Genomic DNA, 24732 nt, shown 5'->3' with positions numbered 1-24732 from the left:
TAAGGATGCATGCTTTGTTGATGAAACTATAAAAGCATGGAAAAAGATAATTGTAATTTAGGAGAGTGACTACTATTGTCATTCAGGAAAGTGTTAACACTGAGATGGGATACAAGGAGAGCTTCAGGAAAGGCTGGGATTTCTGTTTCTTACCCTAGTGATAGTTATAAAGGTGTTTGTCTTACAAAATTCTTTGTTGTATATTTTGAAATCAAGAACTGTGGATTCTCCAAGTACCAATATGCTCTTTTTTGAAATTGTTTTTGGCTGTTCTGGGTCCCTTGCATTTCTTTTTGAAACTTAAAATCAGCTTATCGATTTCCACAAGGAAGCCAGTTGAGATTTGACAAGGATTGTGTTGGGTCTATTAAGCAAAAATAACACTTAGAGTGGATGAACAATGGTTGTCCTTTCATTTAGTTAAGCACTCTTTAGTTTTGTTAAACCAAGTATTGAAGTTTTTAATATACTGGAGTCTTAAACTTCCTTTCTTAAATGTATTCATTCTTATATATTTTCTTCTTTTTGATGCTATTATAAATGGAGTTATTTTCTTAATTTCATTTCCGTATTTTCCAGCACAAGGTAGAGACTATGAATAATTTTTGTGTGTCAATATTGTGTCCACAACCTTACTGAACTCATCCCCTTTTAGATTCCTTAGGAATTCTACATATAAAATAATGCCATCTAAAAACGCAAATATCTGTTACTTCTTTACCAATCTAAATGAGTTCCTTTTTCTTCTTACCTAATCAACCTCCAGTACAATGTTGAATAGAAGCAATGAAAGCAGATTTCCTGTTAGCTGCTGACCTTAGAAGAGAAGGCTTTCAGTCTTAAGTGTAATATCAGTGTGGGGTCTTCACAGATGTTATTTATCAGGTTAAGGAAGTTCACTCCTAGTATGTTGAGTGGTTTTTATCATGAAAGAGTGTTAAATTTTGTTAAATGATTTTTCTGCATCTATTGGCATGACCATGTGGTTTCTGCCCTTTATTCTGTTAATGCGATGTATAACATTAATTGATTTTCAAACCAACCTTGAATTTTTGAGCATATCCACTTCATTATGATGTATCATCTTTTTTATATGTTGCTGAATTTAGGTACCTAGTATTTTGTTGAAGGTGTTTGCATGTATATTCACCAGAGATATCAGTATGTAGTTCTATTTTTTAATGTATTTGTCTGGATTTATTATCAGGGTGATACTGATCTTACAGAATGAAGTTGAAAGTGTTACCTCTTCTTTTATTTGGAGGGAGAGTTAGTGAGGAATGGGTACAAACTTCTTTAAATATTTGATAAAACTAGTGAAACTATCTTTTGGGCTTTATTTTATAGAGAGTTTTTTAAATTTCTAATTCAATCTCTTTAACTTGTGGTACTTGTATTCAGATATTCAGTTTTTCTTAAGTCACTTTTGGCAATTGAGTATTTAAACATGTGCATGCCTGGATAAACAATATGGGCCCCAACCCAAATTTGACTCAGATGTTCAAACTGATGATGTTACACACTCTCAAAAGTATAAAAATGTTTATTATTTACATAATGAGGCTTCCTGTTCTGGGCATAGAATAACTGTCAATCTCCTCTGAAAATGGCCTGAGAGAGCAAAGAAAGGAAACTAGAAGGCTTAGATGAGGATTCCACATTTAAGCAAGGCCTTGCATGGTTTGACTATTCCATCAGTGCCCCATGAGGAAGTCTGGGCTTCCTTATTAGTTTGCCTAGATGTGGGCCAGAAAAAGGAGGGGTCAGGGTGAGACTTAACATATGTCAATATCAAACATCAAAAAATGAAGCCAAAATCTTTGTTACACGAAGAATTTACTTCATCTACTGTGTTGCTATATATTTCTTTTTTTTTGGTACTGGGGATCGAACTTGGGTCCTTAGCTTGCGAGGTAGGCGGTGGAACCACTGAGCTAAATCCCTGGCCCTATAATCATTTTTATTTTTATGAGGTAAGTAGTGATGTCTGCTCTCATTTCTGATTTTAGTAGATCTCTCTCTCTCTCTCTCACACACACACACACACACACACACAACACATACACACATACACATATACACACACATATAGACACACATTTTCTTTCCTTGCCTCTTTCTCTCTCTCTGTTTATCAATTTTCTTCTACCTGATCAAATTCACGGTTGAACTCTTTCACCTGAGTTTTTTTTGTTTGTTTGGTTTTTAATTTTATGTTATATTTTCAAACTTGGTTGAATATAATTTCTATTTGGTTCTTTTATATAATTCCTATCTCTTTATTGGTATTCACAAGTAGGAATATTTGCCTACTTTCCTTTAGTTATTCTGAAATAGTTTCTTTGTCAGCTTCTTGGGAGACTGAAACAGGAAAATTAGTTGAACCCAGGAATCAGAGGTCAGGTTGAATAATATAGCAAAACCCCATCTCACATAAGTAAATAAAAAGTGGTTTATTGTACATAGTTCTTGAACATATTTAAACAACTTAGTTACAGTCCTTGTCTTGTAAGTCTGATGTCTGTATTTCTTTTAAGACAGTTTCCTCATTTGCCTTTTGTTCCTATAAATGGGCTATACTTTCTTGTTTCTTCATGTCTCATGTTTTAAGGAAAACTGGACATTTTAAGTAAGATAAAATGACACTTCCTTGAAATCAGTCTTTCTTACTCTCCTGAAAGTTTTATTTTTGCTGCTTCTTAAGATTTCTGTTTGGTGACTTTTTTGATCTAATTCTGCAAAATTTATATTTTTTATTGTGTTTCACCACTGAGGTCTCTGCTTGTTTAGTGCAGTTGTTAGCTAATAGTGATCTTCTTAAACACCTGAATCAACTAGTCTTTGCCAAGGTGCTCTACGTGGATGTTGAGGAAGACCTTCAACACTCAGCCAGGAGCTTGATAGCTCTGTCTTAGCCTTCACTTTCTGCTTATGCAGGGTCTCAAGGTCAGCCTGAAGTGAGATCTTAAGACCTTTTCGGGTCTTTCTGAACCACTGAACAGTTGTAGGCATGCAGACAGACCTATGAATGCATTTGGCTTTCTAGATTCCTTGTAACGTGTTGGAGCTTTGCAAAGCCCCTATGGAAGTCTCATTCCCAGATGTTTCCCATTGTGCTTTCTGCTTAGCCTATTGCTGTCCTCAGATGTTATCCACTAACTCAGGCCCCTACAAAGACAGTTACCTCTAACCGTTTCAAGAAGGTCTTTTTCACACCGAGGAACTTCTAATTGGATCGAATAAAGATATCCTTCAAATGTATTCTCTAGGCCTGTCAAACAGGTTAAATAATGACAATTCTTTGAGAATGTGACTTTGAAAGAACTCCAATCCCATGCTGCACCAGTAACTTCCAGACTGCTGGCTTTCACTATGTTTTTAGTACATTGGTTTAACTACTGCGAAGCAGGAGAGGGGAGAGAAGGACAAGTCTTCAGTCTTTTCCTTGACTAATTCCTCTCTAGATTGTTGCAAGTCTTCAGTTAATTTCCAGAATTCAAAAGGGAAGCTGAATCTATTTCTACCAGGTTCTCAGTAGCTTCACAGAGAGAATTTTCAAAGACAGGCCCTCACTCAGCATTTTTGCTGATATCTTCCTAGATGCCTGTTTGTTTTTGTTTGTTTGTTTTGGTATTTGAGGCTGGAATACCTTCGATGTGGTGTCAAGTTCTACTTGCCTTTCAATCCTTAATCAGAAGTTATTTACTGGGTGTGGTTTTTCTGTCACCATTGTCCCTTTGATATTTTCTTCCACTTTTCCCCTCGAAATTCAAGGAGGACATAACCAAAAGAAGTGGCAAAGAGGCTTTGCCTGAATGTTTCTGGAGCTTGGGCTCCTGACAGTGCCAACTGCAGCCTCAGAATGGCCTTAATTATTGAATGTGAATAGTCAATAGACAAATCTGTTCTTACATGTCTATTTTCTATCATTTTTAGTACACGTTTGCTGTACAGAATGATTATTTTCATCATGGGGAGTTGGCACATGTACATAACACATGTTAATTCTTTTTACTTACCCTTCCTCTCCCTTCCCTACCCCTTCCATTCATCTCTAGATCCCCATTTCATTTGCAAAAAGTGTATCTTCCTGTTTCCTATTATCTGTTCTTTACTTTTCTCTTTAAATTATTTACACTTTGGGTTTATCGTATAAGAGAAACCATGTGATATTTAAGCTTGCCTGATTTATTTCACTTAACATTATGGACTCAAGGTGCATGCATTTTGCTGCAAATGACTCAAATTGACCCTTCTTTATAGAATTCCATTGTGCATAATGTTGAAAATCTTATAATTTTACATAGTACTTAAGGGCCCAGTTGCTGCATAAGGCCATATGAATTCATTGCTTTCTAGCAGTGATAATAATGATAGCTACTTCATTGAGTTGTCCTGAGAATTATGTGAGAAAAATTCAAATTAAACTTTTAGCATGGTGTGCTACATGAGCACTTCATACACAATTGCTGGGATTGTTTTTATTGTTAGAGTACCAATACCTTATAAAATTGTATGGGCAAGAGAGAAGAGAGCTCAAAAATCCACTACAATTGTATATGTAGGACAATAATTCACTTTACCTTATATTCTTCTGCAGTGATATCTAGCATGTTTAAAATGTTTCCAACAACAAGAAGTTTACCATCTCAAAAGCAGCTCATGATATTGCTCGATCACTCTGCTTACTAGAAAGCTCTTCCTTCTACTGGACCCCAAATTTTTCTCCTGTTTTTTTCTCTAAAACACCCTGAAATAAAGCTATAACCATTTCCACGTGACAACCCTTCCACTATCTGAAATACTCCCTCACAGTTCCCTCTGCTCTTTGTTCTAGCTATGCTCTGGGGAGGAGGCTGGTACTTTCCAGTGCAGGCCAGCGTTCTCTTGCCTCTAACTGCCACAGCCTGAGATATCCTGTGAAAATCAAACGGGACCTCATTTCCACCTCCCTTCCCACAAGATAAAGCAAACACACACACACACACACACACACACACACACACACACAAAGAAGAGACTTAATTTATTGGTTGCTCTTTGGCAAAGGTTATATAAACATTATTGGGGTGAAAATTAAATTGTAGTTACAGATTCATAAAACTTGATGCCAAATTAACTTTTATGAAACTATTAAATCCCCTTTCACCCTCATACACAAGGCATTTAGATCATAGTGTATATAATCTTTTGTTCTTTTTAAATGAGTGAAGCAAACATGATTCGCCATGCAGATGATATTAAATATCTTGAGGAATGACAATCAATAGAACTACTTTCACTGTTAAGCGTCAAAGGGTCATTTAGAAGAGTTCTGTCCATGCATTTTTCATTTTACTTTTCCTCCTTAAAAGGACTCTATTGGTGAACTGTCCACCTTTATCTGCTCTTTGTACACACATCGTACGTCTCCCAAAATAACACTTAAAAGTCTTTCTTAATATTGCTTTAAAATGTTAACCTTTAAGGAACATTCAATTAAAAGAAACAAAAGGTCAGTTCTTGACTCTAACACAACTTTTTATGTGTCAAGATTGTGATTCCCTCTGACCTGACCGAAGTCTCCAACAACATACAATGTGCCAGCTTCTTTGTCCACTTCAGAAGAAGTCACATAAAGGCAACAAAAATGGTTGAAATCACAGTGACCAAAGGATTCGAATTAATAATTACATTAAATAACCATAACTTTTGTTTAACTATTCACATTCCACACAGTGGAAATTATCCTTTCCTCCAGATTTTTCATTACAACTTTTAACTTTGAAGCACTACAGTAACAAAAAACAACTTACAGTTTACAGGATGTGTTTTTCTCTTTTAATGCCAAGCACAAAGTGTACATCATAGAATTTGTATTTAGTGTTTGGCATTATTTTAATAGGTAAGACCAAGATCACATCTATCTTTCCATTAAAAAATTCTACTGTAATAATGAAAAAATATATATGCTACTACATCATCAGTGACTCCAATAAAGTAAGTAACAGATATGGCATTTTCAATAAATGGTGGAAGACACGCCACACTTGTGCTAGTCTTAATATAGGCACAGTAAGAAAAGCAGACATCTCCCTCTTTGGCTGGTGCTGTGCTTTCAGGGTTTTTATGCTGCTGATTATTCAAGTGAAGTTAATTTTGAAGAAATTCTCTACACTTCAGCCAAATCTGACTTAATGCAAGTCCATGGTACAAGCTTCTAAAAGAAGATTGCTTCTGCCAGCTAAAGTCAACTCTTTTTAACAAAATTGCATGCTTGCGGCAGAATTACAAGAAGACAAACTCAGTGTTTGCTGGTTCTCAATGTCATTTTTCCTCTCTGGTATGATTTTACACTTTTAGCTTCTTCTCCTTGCCTTTCCTCCCCCCGCCCACCTTCAAAATTCTGCCTTTATATTTGTGTGCTTAATTAAATCCATTCTGTGCTTTATTGCTGAAGGATGTGGGTGACAGTAAGATTCAGGGCAGGGTCGTACAGTGTATACAAAATGCACAGAGTGTTTGCACAAATTCACCTAGTGTAGAATCATCAGTAGTGAATTTAAAAGTTTTAAAAAGAGATCCATTTGGGGTGTTCAAGATAACCTCTGTCTTAAAGCAGGGTTCCTGTCTAGTTGTCAGATGGGAGAGGACTAGACCAAAACAAAACCAAAAAGAAAAGTAGTAATTGCAATGGTTCTTTGAAAGCTGGAGCCTCGATGGGCAACTGAAGCCTAAATCTGGGATGTTTGTTTTCCAAGAGACACATGACTTTGCTAGTAAAGATAAAGCAAGCTGAGAAGATAAAGGGAAAAATTTAAAAAGTACTTGAGCCATTTACATATAGAACCTTGGGCTTGAAGAGAACAGCTTAGCCAAATCCAGACTGCAATAAGGTTCACCCACCTTGCACTTTGGCCATTAGATAAATTCTAAATGGGAATAGCAAGGAGCCGGAGTTTAATCAGAGGATAGCATCTCCAGTAGGCACAGAATAGATGCGATGTCCTTCTACACCCTGGTTGAACATGGACAGCTAACATACCCAGCACTCAATGGGATTCCCCTATAGACCTTCAGGGAGCAAAGGGAGAAAGGGAGAAAGGGAACTCACATCTCCGTATCTTATTCCAGATATTAAGAGACAGCCACTACTTAGTGAGATGAAATCCCCATTACTTCTTTACTCTCTCTTCTCTCTGGATCAAACTAACAATAGCAAAACGAAAAAAATCACTAAACTGAGCCAGGTGAACCCTCTCATCTCAGAGTATCCTTGTCAGGTACACTCAGCAGAGGCAAAAGTTTTTATGATACATGGATGTGGCTCTAAGAAATATTATGCAGAAATAATGAACTGGGGAAAGGTGATTATAACCAAGAAAAAGAGAAGCTATCAGGACCTCAGCTTATGAGGTTCTTGTTTCTTTCTTATCTTTGTGTACAGGAGAAGCTCTTTTGGTTTAACTCATTACTTGGTTCTAAAAATAGCAGTGGTCGATATTTAAGTTCTATGATTAGTGTTGGGTTACGGTTAGTTTCAGGAGATCTGTGACAGCCGAAGTTAATGACTTTTGGCAATTTTATTTCTCACACATTCACTTGGATTTTCTTAACTATCAAGAAAACCCTTTTGTTGAAGCATAGGTCCCACGATGTTTTGCAGTGGGCCTCTCAAGTCTCTGTATACCTCCCTGCTGAATTTTCCTGACCCTGACTGGTCCTCTCAACTCTGCCTTTGTCACATTTCTGTCTTGCTTGTCCTTTATCACATCAGTGCCCTGCCTCCCCCGGTCTAGAGGGTCAAGATCGAAAACATTCATATCCATGGTCAAGTGAATTAATTTAGGAACCCTGGCAGAACTGGGATGAGACAAAATGGTCACTGAGAGCCTAGGGATAGACTATGGCAGGGAAAAGTAAGGGAGGAAGCAAGAACAGGTTAAAGTTTCCGAGTTGAATGCAGCAGGCACACAGGTCTCTTCTTGCCCTCAGAGTGGCCTGTGCCATTGACATTCGTTCTGAAGGAAGATCCTGGTCCCCTGGAGGGCACAGGAAAGACAATAGCAGATCCCAACCACAGCCTCCCCCCTGTGCGTGTGAATGGGGGTGCTGTGGGCATTTCTGCCCTTCTGGTATGAAGCAAAGTGTAACAGAGTGCCCTCTCTCAGAGACGGTTTCCTCTGGTGTCTAAGATCGTCCACATGCACTCATGCATGCGCACACGCACACATACATACACACACACTATGCACAAGCAGACTCCTGCCAGGAGGCAGCTGCTGGTTCTTCTGGCCTCTAGGTTTAAGCAGAGTGGGAATCAGGGTGTTTGGATCTGGCTCTAGGCTGCTCTGGGCTGTGTCCCCAGGACAGGGTGGGTGTGTTTATTTAATCCAAATCGATGGATATGCAACGACACTGCTTCACACGCGTGACCCGCTTCTTCTTGGTGGGAGGCTGCAGTTCGGGACAGTTGAGTGTGACCATCATGGTGGTGAATTTCTTGGGCTTGCAGAAAGAGCAGGACTGAAAGGAGCCCTCCTCCTTCCGGATGTGCCTGGGGATGTAAAAGGAGTTGCACTGGCCGTAGCAGAAGCGGTTGATAATGGTGCGGCTGTGGCAGCCGTCCTCGTGGATGGTCTGCTTCAGTGGCTGGGTCTTACACCAGTCTCGCTTCAGGTACTTGCGTTCAGTCACATGCAGGGCCTCCTGGCTGGACTCCAGCACCTCCTCGCCGGGCATGGCTGTGCCTCGCCCTTGGCCTCTCCCGCGGGTCCTGGAGCCGGGCTGCTGTGGTGGCTGAGTCTGCTCCGAGTCGTTGTGCTGGGCCTTGTCTGGCGGGGGGATGGCACCTTGAGACCCTTTCTTTTTCCCTTCAGCAGCGGGCAGCAGGGTCCCCAAGAGGAGAAGCAAAGCTCCCACAGTGTAGGCGGTGCGGCTCATACTGAAGAAGGGAAGCAGAGAAGGGGAGACAGGAAAAAGCAACGGTGAATTAAGTACAGAATTAATAGTAGCATTCTATGGGGCGCTTATTAAACACTTGACATAAAATATTTCCTTGATATCTCCCAGTATCTCTAGGAATCATTTCCCTCACTCCCCCAGCCATTAACCTGGGAGGTAACCAGCCCAAGATTTTTGGTTTATTTTTGCACTGAATGTTGAACTTAGGGCCTTCCCACTAAGCTACATCCACAGCCCGCCAGGAAGGAAACCCAGCCAAGACCAGTCTCTTCATTACACGGACTCTCAGGAGAACATTTTTCCTGGCTCTGACACCCACTATACTGAACTCTGCATTATGGTCACAGAAGTGTATTCATTCTTGTAGTTGGCATGAGATTTTCATTGTTTCATTTTCACAGGAAAGAGAAAGCTGTGAGGGGGGCCAGAAAACAAGTGACAGAGAAAACAATGTAACAGGAAGAGCAGCGGATGAAAAGTCAAGATGGAGTTTCTAGTTGTACTCCGGGGCAACCCCTTGCTATCCGACCTTGACAAAGTTGCTTTTCTTTCTTTTTTTTTGGTACCAGGGATCTAACTCGGGACCTTGCGCTTGAGAGGAGCTTTACTTCTTGATAAATGACTCTATGTAAGCAAAGATACAAACACCTCTTCCAAGAGAGGTTGGTTCAGGTCAAATTCAATGTAAAAGTAAAAGCAATCTGAGAACTAACCATGCATATAGAGCTATTGCAGATAGAACAAATGACCAAAACAGGCTGGTCACATAACTCAGATGACTCCTCCACCTCTCACTTATTCTTATCTTGAAACAGTGCATGTATATTGTTCTTTAAACCATGCCACAGGCTTTACTACTTTTTCAATGGTGAAATATCATGTACCTGTGTGTGTGTGTGTGTGTGTCTCTGTGTGTATACGTAAAATTTTAAAATGGTCTGTGGTCCCAGCACTCAGGAGGCTAAGAAGGATGGTTTAAGCTCAGGAGTTCAAGACTAGCTGAAAATAAAGAAAAAAGGAAAGAAGGAAGGAAAGAGAGAAGGAAGGAGGGAAGGAAGGGAGGGAGAGAGAGAAAGAAAGGCAAGCCAATGGGCTCATACAATAAGTGTGTGTAAATATTTACACTAATAAATGCCATAGGTATGTTAACCAAATTAATGACAGTGCATTGTTGCAAGTGGGTCTGGAGCTAGATATGAGTCAGGATGAAGAAAGACAAAAATAAATAATAAATACATTAATAAGGCAGAGGGAATACTGACAAAAACCAGCCAAACATGAATATATAAAGACAGAAATGAACGGAGTGAACAAAGCAAATCAGAGCCAGGGTGTTTACAGAAGGTAGAGCAGCCAGACCAAAAGAAAAGCATGAGGGGGAACAAGAAAAGAGCATTTTTTTTAAAGGAGTGTGGAAGAAGATTCTCCTTGGCGGTCCTCTGAGGCCTGACAGTCCCGATAATCATGAGGGATGCTGGAAGAAGGCAGGTTGCCTGAAGCCAGCTTTGCATGGCAAAGCCTGGAGTGTTTGTGGCCATGAGGCACAAGGGAAATTATTAAAACATGGAAGGATTCTCTTTCCAATGAGTGCTGTTTCAAATTTACAGCCTCCCTCCCCAGGCCATCAGGACAATCTGACTTGATTCTTGAGGCTTCTTCTGCTCCATGGCTATAATTTTCTGAACCTAGGAACACAGTTGTGCAGTTCCATTTTCTCTACTCCCTTCTGAACACCAGTGTTCCACATGGTAAGCACTAAGTGCAATTGAATAGTAACCTTATAATCCCTCCTCAAGAAAATGGACACATTGGTGAGATGATCTAGACCAATTATCTGTCAAAGACAAAAGCAGTGTACAAACTACATTCTCTAAGGGACACCCTCTGGTAGGTAAGGACCATTCAGCCTGAAGGCTAATATCAAGCTAAGATAATTGAGCTTTACATTTAAGATAGGGAACTGTCACCGTCCTTCCAACATTCACCTAATATTTGGGAGCAAGTTCAAGTTGGAGTTGATAATGTGACATTTAGCTCCTGCTCCAACTGTAGACTCCCTGGGTTTCGTCAGTGTATGTTACAACACCCTTGTTCTTTAAACAGAGTCTTTTTGGCCACAACAACAAAAAATTAATTTCTTTGTTTTGTCTTTTAAAAATCACTTATGAGAAAAGTACAGTTATAAAACAACTGATTTTTCTCCAGAGGCCAGAATAACTCGAGCCATGACTTTTGAGTCTCCTGGACACATAGACTGTGAATTTGAGATGCTTTCACAAGTTTCTGCTATTTATTCAATTCAAGACCATGATTTAAATGAAACTCATTTAATGCCCATTTCAAAGGAAGAGTATACAAGATGGCCCTAGAACTACTCCCACATTGTTTTTCTACGCTCACCAAGCTGACCTATAGCCCAATTCCCTGTCCCTCAACCAAGAGTCTCAGGGTCCACTTGCACTGAGATGGGCTCAGGCTGCCTGGGAATATACATCAACTGCATATGGCTTATCACCATCTTCCTTTTAGTGCCTGGCACAGAGTAGGTGCTCATTAAAATTTGTCAAATGATTGCTGTGGATGACATAGATTTTACATACTTTCTGTTGTGTTTTACAATGCCCTCATGGGTACCAATGCATAGAAGAGTTATTTACAAAACTTTTGATTTCTGAGCCTCAGTATGGCAACTTTTTTTCTAGCCTAGAGAGCTTCCTAACATTTGTCGATCTTTTTCTAAAAGACTCCAGATGGTCCCAACTTTTTACCTAGTTCAATATTGGACACTGTGGGCTTTGTTTTCTAGTTGAAGCCATTGGATACACCATGGAAGAAACTAACAACAGCAAAGCAGTTAATTCAAAATTAGTGAATTGAGGTTTTCAGCTTTAATTTGGACAAACATCCTGTTCACATGGAAGCGTGTATACCCTATAAGCAAATGGGATGATCTAGTGTGACAGGCTGTTCTTAAGTAGATTTTTTTCCTCAAAATAAGATATACTAAGTGTGAAAGATGAAACTTTTTTATTTTTTAAAAGTCTATTCTTTCAAAAATCTTTAATGCTCATCATGAAGCTTTTGAGTATTTAACTTTATAGTTATTCAGAGAAAAGTAAAAACCAGCTTCAAGAACATCAATGAACAGAAACCTCAGCTTTTAGAGAACAGAAGTGCTCTTCCATACAGAATATCCAGTATGCTTCTGGGTGTTCTACTTGAGTAAGAAGAAAGGGGTGAGAATTATAATTAGTTTTAGAGCCAGGCTGTGTCACTCTCTGTGGTCCATCACCCAGCCCTCTCTACCACCAATCTTGATTACTTCGTGAAAGAAATAAGAGCCTTTTCCTCTTGAAATCACAATTGTATTGCTATCAAATAATTTGCACTTTCTAAATATCATAAAAATGCAGGAAATCAAAAGATACAAAGTCCTGGAGCACAATTCTTTTTCCACTTCAACATCTAGTGGGATGCTGCTTAATCAAAAATTAACACAAATGCTACCCAGAGTTAGGTTCCTGTGAATTATCACCCATTTCCAACCATGACCTGCAAAAACTTCATGATAATTTCCATTTATTAAATGCCATATTCACATCATTAAATTGAAGCTGCATCTCATGAACTCAGAGTGCATCGTAACACCCAAGGAACATTTCTCTCAGTTCTCCTTTGTAGGCAATATATTATATACCCTACTTTCACAACCCCTTAATGCATTTGTATTTCTCCATGTAATACAATCATATTTTCTGGTGAGCTTTCTCTGCAATTGTTCTCTACCAGCAAGCTTCATTCCACCTCCTCCTATTTTCTTTTTGGCCTGGTCTTTCTCTCTGATCTGCTGTATCTGAGGATATACTCTCAAAGCAGGTCTTCCCTACCGCATGCTTTTCTTCCAGTGTTCCTTAGTAATCAAGACTAATCCCTTGCAAGCAAGATAAGCCATATTAACCATGTCCATTCTATTCAGGTCATGGCAATTTATCTCTCTCTTGACCAGGGCTTTAAGAACACAATCTTCTTCTTGTTTTGAGGATCAGAAACAAACATGCTAAGTGTGACCTGTGTTCAAGGTTCTTGATGCCTTTGAGTCTAGGCCAGCTCCTCTCAGCAGCATTCCCCTTGTACTGTTTTAGCCAAGCAACCTGCTCATCATCAGTGAAGTGGAGTTTTGAGTAAGAATTACAGGGACAGCCAGATGTCTATGCCTGAACCAGTCAAATCCTCATACTGAATCTAGTTTTAGGACAATATTCAACAAGCATACCGTCAAATTATTCTCCCAGCAAAAAACATAATGGAATTGAATGCAAAGGTTCTACGTGCAGGATAGGTTTTAGGAAACCTATTCCTTTTTCTCAGGACTGAGTCTTGAGGAAAAGTAAAGGCTCTTTTTAATTTGATCTTTAATTTTTTAAAAAAATAGACTTTTAGAAATTAAGTAGAGAATTTTTTTTTGTTGGTACTGGGGATCGAACTCAGGTCCTTGCACTTGCTCAGCAGGAAGCAAAACCACTGAGCTAAATCCCCAGCCTGCAATTTCTTAAGAATAAAAATAAGGGTTGATTTTTTTTCCAGACAAGTTGCACCAAGGAGATAAGAAGTAGTGATTGACAAGCCATTAGATGATAAAATCTCATTCCCTACATATTGCAAGTCTTTTAACCACAACCTAATTGTTTGTTCTTTAAATACTTGGGATTGAACTCAGAGCCTTCACACAGAGTTACATCCCCAGACCATTTTTTATTTTGAGACAGGGTCTTACTAAGTTGCCCAGGATGGGCTAGAATTAGTGATCCTTCTGCTTCAGCCTCCCAGAGTGCTAGGATTACAGGTGTGCACCACCCACCATGCCCTGTTTCAAGCTCCCTATACTGAAGATCATTTAGGCTACAGTAGGCTGGGGCTCAATACCACATGGGGCAGACAGGAGACCACTTGGTGGTTAAATATCTTAGGAGCTCTAAAAGCACTAGAGATATTTTTAGGGGAGTTAATGATTGGATGTAATTCTCGAGGTCAACAGGAAGTGAGTTAGAAAGTAATAAATATTAAATGTTCACTTAGCACTATTGGGAGACAGCTAAATTACAGGCTGTGTATTGTAGAGAAAGGTGGGCCAGTCAGTGTGTAACTGGAATTCAGGATTAAATTCAGAGCCACTCTGTGCCATGTCCTGGTATATTACTACTTTTCCCAGCACCATCACGAGTAATAAGAATTATCTTTTGTTTTTAAGCCCTCACTATGACAGGCAATATGCTAAATTCTGTCCAAACCTTACCCTTTATTTTTCACAATAAAATATGAGTTACATAATATTCTCTCTTTATTTTTACTAATCAGGAATTGATCCAAGATCATATAGCTGATAAGTGGGAGAGCCATGATTTGAGCTCAGTTCTAGGAGTCCAACAATGTCCTTAACCATTGTCCACTGACACCCAGCACAATATTTATGGGATACATGAATTTGTTTTCTAATGCAATAAAATTGGAAGCATATTATAAATCAAATAATTATCTGTTTTATATCTTCATGTTTACATGTGAAGAAAAAGACTTCTCTTGTCCCAGATAATTCTATTGTACTTTGCATTTCTAAAAGCACATGTTAAATGAAGGGGAATTCCTTCCAGATGTAAGACACGGGCTGGTAGCACTTGGTGCCTTTCAGATAGGAGGTGCAGTCACCTCCCCTATCCACTACTCCTCCTTTCCTTAAACCTTAAGGTTTAGTTTTCTGTCTTTTACTCCCCATTCTAGAACACACTCCACAGCTTGGCTGTCAACAAGCATTTCTCAGGAGGGAGGTCGGTCTGTGGGTCTCTTTGCATTTGGCACTTTCCATACTTGACCATTACGATAGATGGATGGCTTGGGTTTAGAAGAAAGGACAGGAGACTCTCACTGAGAGATGTGGAGACATAATAGGTTTTTATTCTTCCCAGTGTAACAACTCACATAAAGACTACATTAGCCAGCCAGGATTTCCTACAGATTGTGGGTTACCAAAACATTTCACTCAAAATGAACTTTTAAGAAAATTGGAAACCTGTGAAATTACAGTTTACCAAAGACTCTAATTCCTACAATGACCTGGGCGTTAAATACACGAAGGCACACATACACTGAGCACAAATGTGCACACACACGCATACATGCATGCCACTACAGCCTAAAAACACTTAAATAATTAGTTAATATGAAAATTCCAACAGTGCAATTTATCAAGTGATAGTAATCAAATCACTACATTTGTAGATTTGGCTGTGGGAGCAGGGCATATAGGAGAAAACAGTTTTCTTAAGATCTTTCCTAGTTTGTTGTTTTTTCTAAAAAAAAAAAAAAAAAAAGTCCATCCCCTCAAGTTCCTAGCCTTTTCCAAAAAAATTAAAAGAAAAGGAAAGGGATAAGCCCTAGGGGTGAAAGAAGACCCTCACCCTGGGATTGGGGTTATCTTAACCTTTTCTATGCTATTTATTTAACTTGTGTGAACAGCCAAAAGGAAGCCACTACTCAGGGGTCCCCGGGACAGTTTAAAGTCCCAGTGACCCACTGAACACAATAGATTGTTTTAATCAGTTCTCATCCTGGCACCATCTCAAGGGAACATAAACACAGGGCACACCGCGAGGATTGACTCTTTGCAGCAAGAGATCCAATTACCTACGCATGGTCGCCTCGCTGCCCTCAGACCATTTAAGAGGAGATTTTTAACCCCTAGCTTTGAGGTTATATTTCTGTCTTTAAAAGCTAGGATTTGGAATCCACAGAGGAGGGGAAAGTGGTACCAGGATTAAACCGGCGAGTGGTCCCAAGCGAGCTGGAGAGGGTTCGCAGCAAGAGCTGGTCACCTCGCATGCTCAACCGGCCTCGCTCCGGGACCTCCGCCTGGGCCTAGCACCCAGAACGGTCCAGCAGGGGCGTCCCCAAGGCGGAACCAGAATCTGAAGGCAATGGCAAGAAAGAGCTGTGTCTCTTCCGTTCTTCCAGAGCCTCAAATCTAAAAGTAACTAGGACCGGGGAGATGTCAGCCCCGTCGACTCTTCACCCTCACCCCTATTTCGCTCTGCAAACAAGAGTGGGGTCACTGGAGTGTTGCCGGCGGCGGGTAAGAAATAGGGACAGGGCGTCCAGACCACTGGAGCCAGGGACCGGACTCCTGCAGCTGGCCCGACGGTCTTCGGTCGCCACAGAGGAGGAGCGAGGCGAGGCCGGTGCCCCTAGGATACAGATTAAGGGGCACCCGCGGAAGTGGGACCCAGCCGGTGGTCGCTGCCCGGCGCCTGCACGTCTGCAGTTCAGCCGAGGCGTGCGTGGGATCTGAGAGTCTCGGAATAGCGCAGTGAGCGCTCAGGAGGCTGCAGTGTGCGCGGCGAGCAGCGTGAGCAGGGGCTCGCTGGGCCTGCGCCACGACCCCGCACCGCACTCCAGCTCGGGAAACCAGACCCGCTGGCCTCCGCCGCGGTGAAACCCGGCGGCCTCGCTCTTGCCGGAGTGGCACTCTGGCCTCGCGGACTGGCAAATACGCGCTTCATTGATTCTCTGGATGGTCCTGCCCGCGCGCGCGCGCGCGCGCGGATCTGTGCGCGCGGATCTGTGCACGCGGCTCCGACTGGCAGCCCCAGACGTCCCAGCCCAGCGCAGCGCCGCAGGGTTCTGAGCGCCTCTCGGGGCAGCTGGCCGCGCCGTCTGTGGCCCCGCGGTCCGTCCCCACCGCTCCAGCTCGCTGCCCACCGGCTGCGCCCAGGGCGCGCGCTCTCGCGGTGCGGGCGAGTGTGGCGGACTCTGTGGCCCGGAGCACCAGAAGCGTGGAAATGGGATGCTGGGTTCTGCCAGCTTTGGAAACTCCCCTTCCTTACCCATTTCCTAGCAGACCCAGAGCAGCGAGGTCACCGCATCCATAACCGCGGGAGGAAGGACCCAGCGGTGTTTCTTCAGGTTTACCCCCAGGGAACCGCAGGACCTTTGCACACCAAGAGGTGCCGCGCGTCTGCACCGCGAAGAACTCGGCAAACGTCTGCAGGCCCCTTGCACACAGACACACGAGCGCACACACGCATGCATACTCCTCGGGGCCTCCGCGCTCACCTGTCAGTGAGGTGGGTCTTCGGGATCTGCGCTCTCGCCGCGGCCAGAGCCGCTTCGGCTCGGCGCCGGGTCGGCGGGACTGAAAGGGAAGCTACCGCCGCTCACTGGGTCGCCCGATCCGCGAAGGGCGCACCGAGTGTCGGGCATCGCGCCGTCTCCCGTTTAAATGCCGGCGGCCGAGCGCGGCGCCCGGGGCCGCGCCTCTCCATTGGCCAGGCGCCTCCGCCGGCGGACCCGTTATCCGCCCCCTTTCCCGGTACCGCCCCCGCCTGCACCCCTCCTGCTTCCCTGCGGGGTCCCCTCTCCGCCCGCCTCGCCTCTTTGTCTGCTCCCCCCGCCCGGGCCTGCTGGGAGAGGTCACCCCAGGGAACCGCGCCTGGAATGCACAGCAAATCACATTTTCCGCTCCCGTTGGAGAGGGAAGCGCGGGAGGAAATCCCCCCGGCTCCCGGCCCTTCATTTCTCCTCCGCCCCAGCTCTGGGCTTTTCCTCTCGCCGGCTTCGCTTCGCCTGCCTCGGGCTCCAAGCTCGGTAGCGAAGGCTGCACTGGAAAGAGCAGGATCCCCCTTGGATCAGGACATATGAGGAGATTCGTACTCCGTGGAGGGAACAGGACCGCGGGACGCCCCGGTCGAGCGGTCGCTGGTGCTCCGGTCCCCCAGCTTGGAGGGCGCCGACCCGGAGCCCGCGGCCGCCAGCAAAGCCCGTCGCCGACGTGACAGCCCGTTCTCCGCGCCCTGCGGGTCCTTTCAGCGCAGATGGCTGGGTCGTGAGTGCTCCGAGCGGGTGAACCGAGGTACAACAAAACCAAAAAGACCCTCAGCAGTCAAAGCTTCCATTTCTAAATTACCCTGAGAAGGGAGAGAGCAACCCCGAGGCAGAGGGTTTTCTGTAAATCAGCAAAGACAGCGTGAAGAGAAGATAACTTTCCAGATATTTAAGACAAAACAGTGAAAAACGATGCCACTTTTTGTATTCGTTACTAACAACCCAAGGAACAGAGGAGACTATACCAAAGGTGTAAATATTCTTTTCGAAAGGTGAGCGAGCATATTTATTTATTGTCCTAGTTTGGAAACTGGTTCTTCTACGAGGCCGAATGTTTTGTGTCAAAGTTAACGGTCCATGCAAAAATCCCCCGGTTTGCGATGTCTGTGGACTCACTGCAGCACATCCATGAGCCAGGTTAAATGAAGACTGTCATAGAAGAAAATCTGAAGGTGTCTGCATTGCCTAAAGCAAAAATAACCAAACAATGAAGCTCATCAAAAGGTACTTATGAAACATCTATGACTTAAGTACTTAGCTAGGAAAATCAAACCAAACCAGAAAACAGTATAATTTTTTTGCCTTTACTAAGGCATTAAGGGGAAGGAGCAAGAAACATATTGTGCACCTACCAGATAGTGTTAGGAACTAAAGACTTTTAGAAATTAAATGAAGCAAGAAGGAAGTTTCCATGAAGTTAATGTCTACAGCATCTTGATTTTCTGAATGCTTTGTGCAAATGACAGTTTCTGTGATATGAACTCAGCTCTGCACTTTACAGGCTTCTCAATAAATTTTTCTTAAATTAATCATGAGCCATAATTTCTAGCTGTCTGCAAGATAGGAACATCCAAGGGGCTTAAAGACCTGCTGTAGACAAGGGGAGAGCTAGGCAGTCCGGAACATACAAAATGCTCAGGCACCTAAGAGTTCAGCCCAAGCCCATCAAGTGTTATGAATCCAGCTGTTTTCTTCCATAGAAAAGGGAACATATTTCACCAATTAACTCTTTCTGATCTGAAATCAATGCTTTCACATCTTTTCAAGACTTACAAACTGCCCCAAATAAAATTCAGAGATGAATTTACCTCCTGAAATGGAAGTGATTGGTTTGGGAGCCTGAATAGTGGAATTTTATGTCTCACTGCCTAGTAAATGTTGATCACCAATGTGACTCTGCTGCAAGAAGCCTCTCAGCTCACACTGTTCCACAAAAACACCCCCTCTCCAACCCTCTAGCCCATTCACTGCACCATTTTTCTTCATTGTCGTTTATCTCTTCCTGTCATAAAAGTATTTCCTGCCACCAGCACGTAAACTTCATAAGGGCAGGGACTTTGTCTATTTTGGTCACTTCGATTACATGAAGCACACACAATGCAGAGTGTCTAACACAGAAATGAATTTGTATGAGTTGGGGATGTTCAGCATATTCCCACTAACTGGGATTATCCACTGAGCCAAGTACTGAGGATATAACCATTGTGAACATGGTACACACAGGCCCTTACTTCACAGAGTTTATAGTCAAGTATGTTTGTAAATATTTATATAGATATTCAAGTTTTTTCTTGCTTCATACTTGTGTTTCCAGAGCTTTCAATCAATCATTACAAACCATTGTCCAAGGAGGAAGAAGGCAGAAGAGTAAAATCTCCTTAGAACTCTTAAAGCATAATTGAAAATTGCTCTTAGTAAGGAGAAAAGAAATAGAACAACTCAGTGTCATCAGTTAAACTTTTAAATCTGAGATGCCTAAACAAAGATCAGTAAATAATAAATTCCACATAATGAAACTACCTTCAGTCTACTTTGAGGCTACATGAGAATAGATTCTGATAAACTACTGGCTTGTAAAGTCCATTTCTCCTGTTTTGCCTACCTACTTACACAATAGCATCAGTGAAATAAAATGACATCTGTAGAACATATCTAGTCCCAAGATACTAAGAGGGGCTACTTGCCAGGTTTGGAGAAGAAGTTTCAAAGCCTTTGTAGGGAAATTTTCGCTTGGATCTGCAGAAACTAATGACAGCTGCTCGTTTGATTGCTGAGACTATGTACACCATTTTCCAGTGGACTAAAAAGAATAAAGCCCTTCACACATTTGAAACCAACCTGGTATGTCCTTTCTAAAGAAAAAAAAGTGATAAACAATAAACAGTGATTCAAGAAAAAGATATTTGCAGCAATTAAATAATAGCTAAATGATTCATATCCACAATAGAATGCTTTTATAAATTGATAGGAAAACCCCCCACAAATAACCATTAAGAAAAAAATGGTAAATCACATAACTAAAATACACACACACACACACACACACACACAGAGCAGCCAATAAACATGAAAAGATGCTAGAATATATCAGTAAATCAGGGAAATGCAAGGATAAACAAGAAGTTTTGTTTATCTATCACATTAGCAAAGACTTAAAAACCTGGTGATATTCAGTATTGAACAGAGTATAGAGAATCAAGTAATCAAATGGACAGCACAGGAAGAGTAATTCATTAATATGCAAACATTAAAGGTGCACCTAGTAATCACCCAGCTATACCACTTCTAGGGAAACATATTGAAAAAACTTATAAACATGTGTGAATACATCTGTTGTGGTATCACTGGTAGTCATCTTAATATTTCTCAACAGGAATAAAATGACATAAGAAATTACTTTATTCATATGATAAAATATATATGTATATACATATAATTACTAAAAGGAATGGGCTATATTTTAACCTAGAGCTCCAAAGCAGTAATGCTTTTTTTAAGAAGTTGCAGAATAATATAAGCTGTATGACATTTATGTATATTTCATAATGAACACATAAAGCACTATAAATGGTGTATGCAGGCATGTGTATTTACAACATATAAACAGTGGGTTGATCTTCAGATCTCTAATGTTGCTCACCAGAATGGTGATGGAAGGAGATGGATTAAGAATGAAATATAAAAGATTTCAACCTTATGAAACATTTTAATTCTTAATCTTGAAATACATATGATAAAATATGACCAGTTTTGATTTTGGGGTGATGAGTACACGGATATTTTTTTAGAATATTTTCTCTACATTTTTGTAATTTAAAAATTCTCAAATTAAAAAAATCTTATTAAAAGAGTGATTTTGATCATCACCTGAGCACTGAGGGTGTTTGCCTCCCATGTTTTCTGTAACTGGCTCCAGAGGAGACGTGTTTTCAAGTACACACATGCTCCTATTCTTGTCTGTGTGTCTACAAATCTGCGGAGGGTCAGCTTCTAGCTATCCACCTTGCTTTCGCAGACAGCACCAAAATGTTTACCAGTTTCCTAAACATGAAAAAATATATGTGCAGGTGAACATTCTGAGCAACACTGAACGAATACTAAGTATTTGTACTTAAATTATTCAGACCCCTTTAACACAATTCACATCTTATGCAATCCAGTGAAAAACATGAACTTGGGAGGATGCAAGCAGGGTCCTTCCCAGTCAGTATGCAGACACAGCAGGAAATGGCACTGAACTTAGAGTCAGTAAAACCCAAATAAATTCCTGACTCCTCCTCATATGCACTGAATACTTCTGAATCAGCAATTTTTTAACCCTTTCAGCCTAAATCCACTCAATCATCAGTTTTATAGAGATGGTAACAATACCTACCTGTGTTTGGTTGATAGAGTTCACTAAAACAGCCTGTGAAAGTGCCTCACATCTAATAAACACCAGTGCCTGCCTGGATACTAGAGTCTGGTTGGGAGCTGAAACAGAACAGTGAAAGTTTAATATCACCACAGCTGGTGTCTTGTGTATCTGTATCTTTACAGTGCACAATACAGTGGATGGCACAAACTAGGTGCTTGATTAACTCTAATAAAGGAGTACTGTGTAGAAAAGGACAGGAGGGAGGGAAAGGATCAAGGCTGGAAGGAAAGAAGAAAACAAGGAGGGAAGAAAGAGAGAAGGAGGGAAGAAGAATGGAAGGGAGAGAGGAAGAAACAAAAGGAGCAGGGAGGGGGAGGATGGGAAAGGGAGAAAAGGTGGGAAAGGGAGAAGGAGGAAAGAAAGAGGATGAGAGGGAGGCGAAAAGGAGAGAGGATGAGGGTACCGTTCCAGTAAGTGGCACGGCAACTTCTATTTCTTGGTAAAAAGAGGAAATGGTATAACTATCCACAGAGGACCATGGCAAAGTACCAAATCCTTCTGGCTCTCTTTGCTCTGCACTGTAAGAATCACTCTAACCGAAAGGTACAGTTCCTGGGATGTTTCTATTGCACTGACAGCTGAGAAGCCACAAGGATAGGCCTGGGTGCCCTGGGACAGAGGTTGAAACCCAGCACTCAGAGGGCAGACGGAGACAGGCAGAGGGGCAGAGACCGAAAAGTGTTTCTCAGCAAAAATCCACATCCTCAGTAGGTAAATATAACAAACCCTGAGGAGAGAGGCTCCCCTCTGTGTCTGCAGACCAAGTGACTCTTGTTACATCCGAAAAGTTTCTATTTGTTTTGAGCTCTTTGACATGACCTCATTCTTGGAAGCCATTTGACGGGACTTTGTTCTGTTACTGATTCTCTGCTTTCGCTTGCAGCTTGAACTGTCATGGTTCTTCATTTTCTAAACTTCTTAAGGTATGCTTTCCAAGAAAAGCTCCTTCTACTGTGATTCAAAAATGCTCCTGGCTTGGAGACCTGTTGAAAGTTTCCCTGCTTGACTGATGGTCACCGGTTTACCCTGCTGCCTGGGGCTGCCCTGTTCCTTACTCTTTCCTTGTGGGATGATTTTGTTCCTTTTCAGTCTGTGCCCTGAGGACTCTCAATTGACTAAGAGCCCTGTTTACCATTTACCTTCGCACATTTTTGTCCTCTTCACTAAAGCATGGAAGAACACATGCACTTTTGCTCCTCCGGGACTGTTCTAAGAAGTCAGGTGGATTGGCTCATTGCAGCTTTTAAAAGACTTTATAAAACTAATGTAGAAGATTAAAAACAGCATTGAAAACTTGGAAATAGGAAAAATAATAAAGAAAACCTAAAATCCCCTTTAATCCCACATTTCCTACATCACCATATTTACACACACACACACACACACACACACCATTTAAACATATGTAGATTTCCTTTCAGTTATAAGAAGTTGATGTGTGTGTGTCAGAGAGAAAAAAGAGGGAGATAAGAAACTGTAATTAATAAAATAATTTGTCTTTGTATTCAACCTAATATAATTATTTTTCAAAAATACCATTTTAATAGTCATAAATAATCCCTTGAATAAACAATGTATTATAACATTTGAATTGGTTTCTTGTAGAACAGAAAATTGTGTATATATGTATACATATATTCACACATATATATTTCTTAAAGTTGGCTTTTATCTACTACTTAATATGTATCAAACACATAGTCTGTTCTCACAAAATCTTATGAACTTGCTGCTGTTATTTGCTATCTTTTTATTCTAATGATGAGGAAGAAGCTATTGCCCAGAGAGGTTTTGTAATCATCTCAAGGACACACAGCTATATGAGGCAGAGAAAAAGTTAACAGATGGCTGATATTATTCCTCCTACACTTAGCTTCCGCACTACATATGTTGAACTAGCCTGCATCATATACTATGGTAAAAATGGTGTTCAAGTTCCATGACTTCTCCACAAAAAGCACCTCTAACTGCCAAGGGATTTAGATAATTCAACCAACAGCTGACGGTGTCAAGACATTTGATTGTGTAAAAGACGAACATTTTATGAGATGTTTGAGTTTGGATACCACCTGACTATATTAGAAAGAATTTGAACACACGGCTATGAAAAACTCACATATGCTCTGTTTTCCTGGTGTTTCGTACAAAATCTCAAGCCTGCCTTGCTGCCCTTATAACTGTTATTAGTAATGCATGAATCTACTTTCTAAATTAGGGTTGATAGTTAAGTTCGGTGTTTAGAGGTCTACTCAAGTCAGAGAAGCAGGAGTTGAAAGTGGGCAAGTAATTCAAGACTGGCTTTTTCTTCTAAAGATAAACATGAACTTAAATGCCAATTTGCACTTGGCTCCCAAAGGGTCTAAATTTAAATGTCTTTTAGATCTTGGTTTCTTTTCTACTTCTCACCTTCCTTGCTTAAAAGTTTAGATCATCTGGAATATGATTTCTCATTCCTTTTTAAAAGAAGACAAAAAAATGTAAACTGTAAGCTCCTCACTGCTTATGTCAGAGCAATACATGTGTGCTTTATATAAACCAACCATTTGTCTATTAATGTTTGCAAAGAGCTTCACAGACAGACATTTGAGACACACTCTCTGGAGAAATGTGGAGCCTTTGGAGGGAGGATCAGAGAAGAGAGAAACCAATTATAAGAGAAATTTCTTTATACTCACATCCAGAATGTAAAAGAAATCCCAAAATGTGCACTGAGCTGTGTTTTCCCTTAGTTGAAAGATGGCCAGTAGGAGCGAAGAGGTTCCAAGGAAACTAGGTGAACTTAACTGCCATGTTTGTTTCTACACTCTGTGTTACTTGTCTGAGTGACAAGAGAGATACGATAAAGTGCATATGCTTTAAACTGGGCCACACAGCTGAGTGTATCCAGATACCAAACTCCAAATGCTCGCTCCCAGGTCTCCCAGGAAGAACAGGGGTTTTCTGGTGGCTCTGGTCACCACCTCAGCCTGACAGTGAGAGTCTCCCAGGCACTGTGCCCACTTGCCCACATCTTACCATGGTGTAGGCAAGTGGCAGGCATAGGACAGGACAAGCTGTTAAAGACTGCAAAGTGTGGTTCTTGGTCATGAAGACATAGAATCACAGAAGAAAAATTTTCTGAAATTAATCATAATGTTTTATGCAACCACTACTTTGCTAGCCAGAGCAATCCATGGATGTCTGTGGACCAAGGAAGGAAGGGAGGGAGGGCGGAAGGGAGG

The 24732-nt window shown here is 41.4% G+C and overlaps 1 protein-coding gene and 1 long non-coding RNA gene across 3 annotated transcripts; both read right to left on the bottom strand.

The window, feature by feature from the left end:
• Positions 1-2438: 2438 nt before the first annotated feature.
• Grem1 (gremlin 1, DAN family BMP antagonist) lies at positions 2439-17200 on the bottom strand. The gene is made up of 2 exons (XM_004861500.4): positions 17047-17200; positions 2439-8923 (listed from the first exon to the last, which is right to left on the bottom strand). The coding sequence occupies exon 2, from the start codon at positions 8920-8922 to the stop codon at positions 8368-8370; it is 555 nt and encodes a 184-aa protein (XP_004861557.1). The 5' UTR covers position 8923; positions 17047-17200; the 3' UTR covers positions 2439-8367.
• A 645-nt stretch (positions 17201-17845) lies between these two features.
• LOC110345188 (uncharacterized) lies at positions 17846-24562 on the bottom strand. 2 transcript variants are annotated; one of them, XR_002388345.2, is made up of 4 exons: positions 22651-24562; positions 21470-21567; positions 20962-21135; positions 17846-19946 (listed from the first exon to the last, which is right to left on the bottom strand). It is a non-coding gene; the product is annotated as an uncharacterized LOC110345188 (long non-coding RNA). The 2 variants fall into 2 exon arrangements; XR_002388344.2 differs by having other exon boundaries at positions 21470-24562.
• Positions 24563-24732: the final 170 nt, after the last annotated feature.

The sequence above is a fragment of the Heterocephalus glaber genome, unplaced genomic scaffold (genome assembly GCF_053883595.1).
Source record: "Heterocephalus glaber isolate CG9 unplaced genomic scaffold, H.glaber_assembly_v1.0 deba00000809, whole genome shotgun sequence".
Classification (NCBI taxonomy): Eukaryota; Metazoa; Chordata; class Mammalia; order Rodentia; family Bathyergidae; genus Heterocephalus; species Heterocephalus glaber.
Note: the sequence above shows the minus strand (reverse complement) of the source record. Positions and strands in the feature narration are given on the sequence as shown.